General features: G+C 40.0%; 1 protein-coding gene, 1 long non-coding RNA gene and 1 other non-coding gene across 8 annotated transcripts in view; 2 read left to right on the forward strand and 1 right to left on the reverse strand.

The window, feature by feature from the left end:
* LOC116554330 overlaps positions 1-7195 on the forward strand; it is a 19085-nt gene extending 11890 nt beyond the window's left edge. Inside the window, exons 2-3 of the long non-coding RNA XR_004270168.1 lie at positions 853-857; positions 7184-7195. This is a non-coding gene — a long non-coding RNA (uncharacterized LOC116554330). The remainder of the gene's footprint in view (positions 1-852; positions 858-7183) is intronic.
* The window catches only part of CUNH11orf49 (chromosome unknown C11orf49 homolog), a 218865-nt gene that overhangs the window by 105337 nt on the left and 101579 nt on the right, over positions 1-11949 (reverse strand). For all 6 annotated transcript variants that reach the window (XM_032282272.1, XM_032282271.1, XM_032282268.1 and 3 more), the window contains one exon: positions 3684-3814. In XM_032282272.1, coding sequence (XP_032138163.1) covers positions 3684-3814 — 131 coding nt within the window. The remainder of the gene's footprint in view (positions 1-3683; positions 3815-11949) is intronic.
* LOC116555238 lies at positions 4310-4449 on the forward strand. Its single transcript, XR_004270438.1, has one exon. It is a non-coding gene; the product is annotated as a U4 spliceosomal RNA (small nuclear RNA).

An 11949-nucleotide genomic window follows, 5' to 3' on the forward strand; every position in this document is an offset into this window, starting at 1 on the left:
TATATATATATATATATATATATATATATATGTATGTATATATTCAAAATTAAATTTTTACTGAAAATAAGATTGGAGAAGGCTCTTTTGAGCTCATATCCCTAAACAGAAGTAAAAATTTACATCAAGAGAATATCAATCTTTGCCAGACTTAGAAAATTCAGATTAATACTTCTATACCAAAAAAATTAGCAAAGTGAGATATATAATTTTAAAGGCTTTTAAAATTCTAATATAACATTTGGCCTCCAAGGGTCTAAAGTTTCTTAGATAGCAAGAGGTTCACTCCAGTCTTCATAAGATTATCTAAGATTTGGACAGGATAATTAACATCAGTACTCAGTCATGCAGAAATGATATTAGACCCCTGTACTTGCTAAAAACTAGAATAAAATATTTCTTATCAAAAGGGACCAGGTCCTGGAATTTCTACATGTGGCTTGATTTTTAGATATGTTGTGCTCTTCTTTTGCTGCCTCCCAGAAGACTTAGTTTCCACTTGATAATGCTAAAATATGCACATGACGTTCTAAGGAAGTTATCTGCAGAAGAACAATGCAGTAGGAACTCCACTGAGTAGATAGGTACCTGGCATTGTAATTGATAAAATGGGGCTTAATAAATCCTTTACTTTAGAACCTTGCCTCCAAGAGTTTTCACTCATTCTGGATTAAAATTGAGGATTGACACATTCTGGTTTAGAAAGATGTTCTAAAGTTTCCTAGAAAAAGCTGAGAATTTATTAAAATTACTTAATCAATGATTTTACGATCACCTAAACACAGATGTTGCATTAGTCTAAGAAATCTGAGGCTGTCTGATTAAGAAGCATGACAGCAAACAGTCAGCTAGGTCCTGTTTATGGCACAAGGGGAAACAGGGAGGATTTGGAGCTGCTTATTCTTAGCAGCTGGATGAGTCACTGGCAGCTGCTATTGGAAAGATAAAGAAACCCACATCTGCTAAGAGTCCAAATGCTATATGAATCCCTTGTGATAGTAAATACATTCTTGAAGAGGCCCCACTTCTGCATCAGGAAAACAGTGAAGGCTATCTGAAGACCTTTTTCCATAGTTATCTCCATATGTATATCACAGAAGCTAGCTTTAGTTGTATTCTTCAATACAGCCAATCCTTGAACAACACAGGTTTCAGCTGTGCAGGTCCACACTTACAGGTGGATTTTCTTCAACCAAATATGGATCAAGAATACACTATTCTAGGGGTATGAAGCCCTGTATACAGAAGGCTGACTTTCCATATACGAGGGTTCCACAGGACGAATGTAGGCCTTGATTACGCATGGATTTTGGTATAAGCGGGGGTCCTGGAACCAATCCCTGGATATACTGAGAGACGACTGTACTAGTGTTGTATTTGACCGAGTGTAGAAAGTTACCACAAGACAAAAGTATGCCAGATTGCAGGGTCATTTATTTATGCCGGCGACCACAGAGGACTCTAGGTGGTATACAACAAATATTTGCTGACTGAATAAGGGACTGGGAAACACAAGCTCTGATCATATAGTACAGACTTTCCCTATACACTCACAGTTCCCAGTTTGTTTACATAGAAACCAATGGACTAGTTTTTCTGAGTTACTTCACTTAAAATTGAGTCCCCATTACACTGGTTTTTGCCAGTTAGCGCATTTATTCTGTAAAGGAAATGATATGATCCTCAGTACACTAAGTACTTCTTGCATAATATTGTAATGGAGATGCATGATCTCCACAGTTACATGTCAAAGAGGCAATGATTGAAGTAAAATAGTAGAAATAACACATCAGCATAATAGTAAATTTATCAGCATATTAGTAAATTCAGGTTCTATTTCTAGCTTTCTACTAACCCACTGTGAAATCTTTCTGCAAGTTATACAATTTTATTATTTAAAAAATGGGCACAATAATGCCCACTTTACCTACTTCTTAGGATAGTGGAACCAATAACATATTGGGTGGAAAAGTTTTAGAAAAGATTTAGCAACTATATATATGTATTTTTTCTTTTCCCATGAATTTCTCCTCAGAAAGCAAGTATATATAAAAGTTCAATAGCTATATATTTAGTAGCTATTTAGAAAAGTTACAGTTTCAGTAGCAGTAGCATTGATTAGAGCATGGTGGAGAATCTCTAAATTCAAAAGCAGGGTATCTAACTATTCACTTACTGTAGCCTCAGCACTAGGCACATAGTAAGTCTGCCAGCAATATTTGTTAAATGAATAAGGAAGTAGTTTAGGCCTTCCTCTTTTTTTAGTTAGAATCAATACAAAAACTGTCTTTTTTTTGAGACAGAGTCTCACTCAGTCACCCAAGCTGGAGTGCAGTGGTGCAATCTCGGCTCACTGCAACCTCTGCCTCCCAGGTTCAAGCAATTCTCCTGCCTCAGCCTCCTGAATAGCGAGGACTACAGACGCGTGCCACCACACCCGACTAATTTTTGTATTTTTAGTAGAGAGGGGGTTTTACCATGTTGGCCAGGCTGGTCTTGAACTCCTGACCTCAAGTGATCTGAGTTAGGAAGATCACTTGAGCCCGGAAGCTCAAGGTTATAGTGAGCTATGATCATGCCACTGCACTCCAGCCTGGGCAACAGGGTCTTTAAAAAAAAAGCCTTCAAATAATACCCAGAGAATAAAATTTAACTTTTTTTTTTTCTTTTTTTTTTGAGGCAGTTTCACTCTGTCAGGCTGGAGTGCAGTGGCACAATCTCGGCTCATATCAACCTCTGATCCTGGGTTTCAAACGATTTTCGCTCCTCAGCCTTCTGAGTAGCTGGGATTATAGGCAAGCACCACCACTAATTTTTGTATTTTTAATAGAGACGGGGTTTCACCATGTTGGCCAGGCTGGCTTCGAACTTCTGATCTCAAGTGATCCGCCCACCTTGGCCTCCCAAGGTGCTGGAATTACAGGCTGAGACACTGCGCCTGGCCCAATTTCTTTTTTATGGCTAAAAAATAATCTGTCAGCAGGTTTGTTATTCATTTACAGACTCATCTCCCCTAACCTCCTTCACAAACTCCACACAAACTCTAGACATTCTGGTCTGTTTCTGAAGTATTCTAGGTTCTTTTGTGCTTTAGCGTGTGTTCTACCTAGGATGCCCATTCCTTCATCCATGTGAACGATTCCTACTCTTTCTTCCCACCTTAGATCAAGTAGCCAGTTGATCTAAGAGGACCTTCGCTACTCCACTTTTCTCTCCCTTCTCTGACAACAGTATCCCCATCCCACTGCCATTCGGGAGTTTCTTTCTTAGGATTGACATTTTTCCTTGTATTTACCGCATGGCATTTTAATATCTGCCAAGAGCAAGGGCTGTGGAGTCAGACTGCCTGGGTGTAAATCAACATTTACTATATAATCTTGCCAGGTTACTCGACCTCTCTGGTCCTAATTTTCATTAGTTACAAAATGGTGATTATAGTGTCTACCACAGAGAGCCTTGTAAAGATAAAGGAGTGACTACATGTAAAGTGCTCAGAGCTACACTTGGCTCTTAATGGGTATCATTAGTGATAGCAGTGGTAATAGTAATACCTCTGACATAAACCAGACAATTCCTCAAAAGTGCGGGATTCTAAACATCTTGAATAGCATGCATTCAAACAATATTTATAGGAACAAAAGAAAAATTTGAAAGAAAGGAATAAAGAATTTGGGAAGACTTACCGCCATTTTTGCCCACGGTTCGGAAGCATCTCCAGAAGGCCCGTAAAAATGATACTCTATTGTGAGGGGTGGCTTGGATGAAGCTGAATTCCCGAAAGAGAATGTGAGTTCCCTGGCATACACTGTTAAAACTGCAAAGAGAAAAATCAAGAAATCATCATTAGATGGAATCCAGCAGGATGGAATCAGAATGAAAAATTGAGACCAGAGAGAACCACTGCCGAAAAGGGGGAATTTTTTTCCCCAGCAAAACTCTGAGGAGTCTCTTCATATAACCATATGACTCTGAAAACTCTTGGAGGCCAGTTCCTCTGAGCGCTTCCCACCTTCCATAGGTACATAGAGGACATCTGAATCAGTCATTAAAGCATCTCATAAGGAGGAAAGTCTTTCAGCCTCTAACCGGATGACAATGGCACTCATATCTTTTTGGAGAATACTTTTCCCTCTACTCCATCTGGAATTATGTTTCCTTAAAGCTATTCTTTCTGGAATGGGCACAGTAGCTCACGCCTATAATCCCAGCACTTTGGGAGACCAAGGAGGGTGGATCACTTGAGGTCAGGAGTTCGGGACCAGCCTGGCCAACATGGTGAAACCCCGTCTCTACTAAAAATACAAAAATTAGCTTTGCACGGTGGCAGTATCGTAGCCAATGAGGTTTATCCGAGGCACGATTATTGCTAATTGAAAATTTTCCCAATACCCCGCCATGACAACTTGAAATATAGTTGGCTTTGGCAATTTTTCACAGTCTCTACGGAGACTGAAAAAAAAGAAAAATACAAAAATTAGCCAGGCATGGTGGCGGGCCCCTGTAGGCCCTGCTACTTGGGAGGCCAAGGCAGGAGAATCGCTTGAACCTGGGAGGAGGAGGTTGCGGTGAGCCGAGATCATGCCACTGCACTCCAGCCTGGGCAACAGAGTGAGGCTCGGTCTCAAGAAAAAAAAAAAAATTCTGTCTGTACTCTCCCTGGCCTATACCAGCTGCCATCAGGATCACACGGCTTATGGGGCTATAACTGGAGTATCTGTTCCAGTTTGGGGTGGTATTGTATATCTCTCTGACAGTAACCCCAGAGACAAATCCCATGTGCCAAAGGACATAAAGGGTCCAAACAGAACAAGAAAGGAAACTAGAAACAAGGGTATAATATGGCCCCTAGATGAGAGTATGAAGCAAAGCCCCAGGGCCCAAGTGAGTCATTGTTTAAGCTGGGCCAGGGAAGGGAAAAAAAATACTCCATTGCCTTTGGGTTTTCCTGCCAAAGAAATAAAGGCTGTAGAGCCTGGTATAATCTAAAAATGGAAATTCCACCAAAGAATAGGCAGTTATCCAGTAATCATCCCTACCAGAGCAAACTTTAGGTTCCAGAAAACTCCTAAATTCCCTGAGAAGTAAATCATGAGTGGAAAACATGTTAATCTTTGTGGAAAAGCAGACGTTAAATTGAAGATGGCAAGCAATGGAGGAATGGTGGTAATTCCAAATGCCAGTTTTCATTTGCTGGCCATTTAAAGGGGCTAGGGGAAAATTCTGACTCTGAATGAAACAGGAAAACATTTCAGGAGCCATCTATTCCGTTTTCCTTCTCCCAGACCAACTTCATGGGAAAGTGTCTAACTTGTCTTTAATATAGAGTATGTTTTCATTTAGGATAAAATCAGTTCCTTCCTGTTAATATTAACAGCACTGTATGAAAAAGCAAATTATATACCCTTCTTTCTTTTTCTTTTTCTTTTTTTTTTAAAGATGGGGTTTCACCATGATGGCCAGGCTGGTCTTGAACTCCTGACCTCAGGTGATCCACCCACCTCGGCCTCCCAAAGTGCTAGGATTACAGGCGTGAGCCACCGTGCCCGGCCACATACCCTTCTTTCATGGAGAGCTAGCATAGACATCTACTTCTAAGACACTCTGAAGAAGCATGAGGACATTATCTGACAAAAGATTAGAAAACGGGGCCAGGCGTCGTGGCTCACGCCTGTAATCCCAGCACTTTGGGAGGCCGAGGCAGGTGGATCACGAGGTCAAGAGATTGAGACCATCCTGGTCAACATGGTGAAAACCCGTCTCTACTAAAAATACAAAAATATCAGCTGGGCATGGTGGCATGTGCCTGTAATCCCAGCTGCTCAGGAGGCTGAGGCAGGAGAATTGCCTGAACCCAGGAGGTGGAGGTTGCGGTGAGCCGAGATCGCGCCATTGCACTCCAGCCTGGGTAATGACAGCGAAATTCCGTCTCAAAAAAAAAAAAAAAAAAAAAAAAAGATTAGAAAACAGTTTTCAAGAGCAATGAAAGTGTTAACCTAACCATGCAGTGCTGTTGTCTTAAGCAAGGGAAAATGAAAAATACAGCAAATGAGCTGTTATAGGTAAATGCAGTAAGCTGCATTTCCAGCAAATGAAGTCTGAAATGATAACACTGTATCCTAAATTTATGAAGCTATCCAGCAAAGAAGTAGTCCCAAAGTGTGCTTCATACTCTAAGGGGAAAAAAGCTGATGTCTCGGTCATGGTCTAGTGAAATTATAGCTTCGGGACAGCTTTTAAAGACCATTTTAAATGGCAAATTTTGTGTAAAGTCTTTTCCCGATTTTATCTCCCAGTCCCAATTTCCATCATGTCTCACGTGTAACTCTCTAACGGTGCTCACAATTTGCTACTTTGTTTTAAAGTTACTGGACTTTCCCCTGTTAGACTGTCAGTTCTATGAAGGAAGCACTTAGGTTGTACTCATCTTTGTCTCTACTATATTACCTAACTCACAGTTACTCATAAATATTTGTGGAAATTGATTTAGAAAGATAAGATAAATAGGTAAGTGATGCCAGGTAGAATGTATCTTTGAAGCTAGCCACACAGGAAATACTGAAAGTCTGTATCTTATTAATTTTTCTAAACTCCGGCTTTGGGTCTGGAATTCACCAGCTTTATTTTGATTGGTATTTTCCTGGTATTTCTTTTTAATAACCCTTCTAGGTCATTTTGTTTAGGTATATCTCTTGTAAATAGTATATGCTAGATTTTGCTTCTCTATCCAACCTTACAGTCAGTATATGTTAATGAGTGGCTTTTTAGTGTATCAGATTAATTTCTGACCTGATATCTTATTTTGTCTTTCCCATTACCCATTCTTCTTTGCCTTTCCCCATCTTCTTTTCCTACCCTCCCTGTTAGTTTGGAAGCTATAGACAAAATCTATAATCTTTTAGAATTAAAATTTAACATAATCAGTCAGGCATGATAGTGCATGCCTGTAGTTCTACTCAGAGGCTAAGGATGGAGGATCGCTTGAGCCCAGGAGTTTGAGTCCAGCCTGGGCAATATGGTGAGACCCTATCTTAAAAAATTAACATAATATTTCTCTCCATGTTTTTCCCCAGACATAGTCTCGCTCTGCCACTCAGGCTGAAGTGCAGTGGCCCCATCTCAGCTCGCTGCAACCTCTGCCCTCCAGGCTTGAGCATCAATCCTCCCACCTCAGCCTCCCGATTAGCTGGGATCAAAGGCATGCATCATCACACTCAGCTATTTTTTTTTGGATTTTTAGTAGAGACGGGGGTCTCACCATATTGCCCTGACTGGTCTCAGACTCCTGAGTTCAAGTGATCCACCAGTCTCAGCCTCCCAAAGTGCTAAGATTACAGGCATGAGCCACTGCTATACATTTTTGAAAATGTCTGAAAATGCTCATTATCTTTATAACTCTCCAGAACAAGACAAGGGGCCGGGAATGGTAGCTCATGCCTATAATCCAGCAATTTGGGAGGCTGAGGTGGGTGGATTGCTTGAGCTCAGCAGTTTGAGACCAGCCTAAGGAACACAGTGAAACCCTGATTTTATGAAAAAATACAAAAATTAGCTGGGCATCATGGCACATGCCTGTGGTCCCAGCTACTCAGGAGGCTGAGGTGGGAGGACTGCTGGAGCCTAGGAAGTCAAGGCTACAGTGAGGTGATCGTGCCACTGCACTCTAGCCTGGGTGACAGAGCAAGACCCTGTCTCAAAATAAATTAAATAAAAATAAAAACAAGACAAAGCCCAAAACACACTTTCTATAACTTATGTGCAGTCTTCTCATCGTCTGATATTATTTTTTAGAATGTGAGTAGGATCTACCTCTTTTTAAATTGGAAAACTTTTTTAATGTGGTAAAATATACACAATATTTATCACTTAACCATTTGCAAATGTACAATGCAGTGTCATTAAATATATTCACAATGCTGTGCAACTGTGAACACTATCTATACCCAAAGCTTTTTCATCATCCCCAACAAAAATTTGATATCAATTAAACACCAACACCCCATTCTCCCCAACCCCCAGACCCTGACAACTCTATTCTACTTTATGTCTCTATACATTAGTCTATTCTAAGTACTTCATATAAGTGGAATCATATAATATCTGCCATTCTGGCCTATTTCACTAAGAATAATGTTTTCAAGGTCTGTACACATAGCATGTATCAAAATTTCTTTTCTTTCTTTCCCTCCCTCCCTCCCTGCTCTTTCCTTCATATTTTTTAACTAATAGAGACAGGGTCTCCCTGTGTTGCCCAGGTTGGTCTCTAGTCTTGAACACCTGGCCTCAAATGATCCTTCCTCCACAGCCTCCCAAAGTGTTGGGATTACAGGTGTGAGCCACTGCAGGGCCATAAATTTCTTTTCTTTTTAAAGCAGAATAACATTCCATTGTATGTATATACCATACATTGTTTATCCATTCATCAGTTGATGGACCCTTGGGTTACTTCCACCTTTTGGCTATCGTGAATAATGCTGCTATGATTTGTATACAAGTATCTGTTTCAGTCCCTTCTTTAATTCTTTTAGATCTACCCCTACAAGTGCAATTGCTGGGTCATAAAGTCGTTATATGTTTAACCTTTTGAGAAACAACTGAATTGTTTTCCAGAGCAGCTGTACTATTTTACATTCTCACTAGCAATGCACAAGGGTTCCAATTTTTCCACAACCTCACCAACACATGCTATTGTCCTTTTTAAAAAATAGCCAACCTAGAAGGTGTGAAGTAGCATCTTATTGTTTTGATTTGCATTTCACCAATGACTAATGATGTTGAGCATCTTTTCATATGTTAGCCATTTGGATATCTTCTTTGGAGAAATATCTATTCAAGTCCTTTGCCCATCTTAAAATTGGGTTGTTTTGTTGTTGTTGAGTTGCAGGAGTTCTTTCCATATTCTGGATATTCATTCCTTATTGGATATATGATTTGCAAATATTTTCTTCTATTGTGTGGGTTGTCCTTTCCCTTTCATGATATATCATCTGATGCACAAAAGTGCTTAATTTCGACAAACTCCAATTTATTTATATTTTTTGTTCCTTGTGTTTTTTGTCATATCTGTGAAATCGCTGCTAAACTTAATGTCATGAAAACTTTCCCCAATGTTTTCTTCTATAAGTTTTATAGTTCAATTTCATTCCTTCCCATGTGGGTATCCAGTTTTCCCAGCACCATTTGTTGAAAAGACTATCCTTTCCCTACTGAATTGCACCTGCAGGAAATCAAATGACCATATATGTAAAAGTTTATTTCTGGGCTCCTTAATCTATTCCAGTGGTCTACATGTTTGTCCTTATACCAGTACCATAATACTTGAATTACTATGGCTTCATAGCAAGTTTTAGAGTTGGGAAGTTTGAATCTTCCAATTTTATACTCTTTTTTCAAGATTGTCCTGGCTATTCCATATGATTTTGAGGATTAGCTTTTCCACTTTAGTGAAAAATATTATTTGGAATTTTGATAGAAATTCTGTTGAATTGCCAGGCACAGTGGCTCACATCTGTAATCCCAGCACTTTGGGAGGCCGAGGCAGGCAGATCATGTGAGGTCAGGAGTTCAAGAACAGCCTGGCCAACAAGGTGAAACCACGTCTCTACTAAAAATAAAAAAATCAGCCAGGGGTGGTGGTGGGCACTTGTAATCCCAGGTACTCGAGAGGCTGAAGCAGGAGAATCGCTTGAACCCAGGAGGCAGAGGTTGTAGTGAGCTGAGATCATGCCACTGCATTCTAGCCTGGGCAACCAAATGAGACTCCAACTCAAAAAAAGAAAGAAAGAAATTGTGTTAAATCAACCAGTCTGGCCAACATGGCAAAACCCCATCTCTACTAAAAATACAAAAATTAGCCATGTGTGGTGGCACACACCTGTAATCCCAGCTACTCTTGCTCATCTATTTAATTAAATAAAAATAAATTTAATTAAAAATAAATTAAATTTATTTTTATTTAACCTGCAGGTTAAATAAAAATAAACCTATAGGATAGATACATTGTAGAACCTGCATTACTCAGGCTGACCAGACAGAATACACAATGAATTTAAAAGATAGTTAAGTGCCTCCCAAGTAGTTAGGTCTACAGGCGTGTGCCACCATGCCTTGCTAATTTTTATATTTGTTGTAGAGACAGGGTTTTGCCGTATTGCCCAGGCTGGTCTTGAACTCCTGGGCTCAAGTGATCTGCCCACCTTGGCTGCTGAAAGTGCCAGGATTACAGGTACGAACCACCCCAACCTGGCCTCAAAGTCAGTTTTAAATAGTTCAACTATTTATTTTCTCTGGAGTAAATTATGTTTACTGGGTTTATTGACTTTCTCAACACTGGTTTTCCTCATGAATTCTGGAATTGCAGCATATAAGTTCATCTGAAGTAGGAGGCTTTCACTCTCTCCTGTGGATAGATCCTAGTTCAGAACCAGGTCTTGCACTGGATGACTTACGGCTCCATTCCTGATATGATACAGGGATATCATAGAGACTGTCACTGTACCCCTAAGGAGGTTGGACCACTAAGACCTGGCTGCAAGGCTGTCTGCTTCCTCTCACACCTCAAAGTTTTTGTTTTTTCACTAGACAGGGTCTTACTATGTTGCCCAGGCTAGTCTCAAACTCCTGGCTCAAGGAATTCTCCTGCCTCAGCTTTCCAAATAGCTGGGGCCACAGGCACGTACCACTGCACCTAGCTAAACCTCCAGGTTTTATGTGAGCCATTTCTCAGGCAGCAGTCATAACTTTTTTTGAGTCTCCCTTAAAGTGGTAGAGGCAGAAGGGGCTAGCTAGCTCCAGTGTCCTGCACTGTGTGTACACACTTTTAGTCTCTACCATTCCACATGAAAAGAGCTTTCAGTTTCCTACGCCTTCTGAACCCAGAGCGCAGGGGGCATGTGGTTACAGTCCCACTCACTGCACTGCGGTTTTATTTAGTTCCTGGTCCACAGATGAATTTATATTAACTTTATGCATGGCTATGTCCTTAAAATTCTCTTCTTAGAAACTTTTATGTATCATTACCATGTGTGTAGAATGAATAAGAGGCCCAAGTCATAAACACTGCAAGCCATCATGACCAGAAATCCAAAACAAACATTTGACCTACCATGCTTAAAAATGTGTATTTGCACTAATTTTTCATTGTATTTGACTAAACCAAAAAGTTGCTTAATAGACATTAATCTTTCCTCTAAAGTAAAACAAAAAAGTTCCTAAAAATATCTTAAAGGCCATACAGAAGTATACCATATGTCTGCCATAAACAGATTTTGCCAAAACCAGTATTCAAATTTCATTAGCAAATTTGTTTTTATTCTTTAAGTTGTTGGAGTTTTTCCTTGAAGATTTTAATTTAAAAAAACTTTGACATATTATAATTTCAAATTTACCAAGAAGTTATAACAGCACAAATAATTCTTGAATATTTTTTACCTGGATTACTCAATTTTGCTACATTTTCTCTCACTCGCTTTTTCTCTTTCTCTCTAGCTCACTCTCTCTCTCTCTCTCTCTCACACACACACACACACACACACACCCCCACACACACACACGACACCTAAGTACATATGTATATACATATTATCAATTTTTGGAACTATTTAAGAGTAAGTTGTAGACAGGCTGCTCATTTACTCTTAAGAGTATTTCCTAAAAATAAGGAAACCAATCTACCTACCTACCTTCCTTCCTTCCTTCCTTCCCCTTCCTTCCTTCTTTTCCTTTCCTCCCTCCCTCCCTTCTTCCCTCCCTCCCTCCCTCCTTCCTCTCTTTGTCTCTCTTTATCTTCTTTTTTTTTTTAGACAGGGACTTTGCTGTTGCCCAGGCTGAAATGCAGTGATGTGATCATAGCTCACTGTAGCCTTGAACTCCTGAGCTCAGGTGATCCTTCCACCTCAACCTCCTGAGTAGCTGGGACTACAAGTGCACACCATCATGCTTGGCTAATTAAAA

Source organism: Sapajus apella, unplaced genomic scaffold, assembly GCF_009761245.1.
Source record: "Sapajus apella isolate SASKATOON/1434 unplaced genomic scaffold, GSC_monkey_1.0 scaffold14, whole genome shotgun sequence".
In the NCBI taxonomy this organism is placed as follows: domain Eukaryota; kingdom Metazoa; phylum Chordata; class Mammalia; order Primates; family Cebidae; genus Sapajus; species Sapajus apella.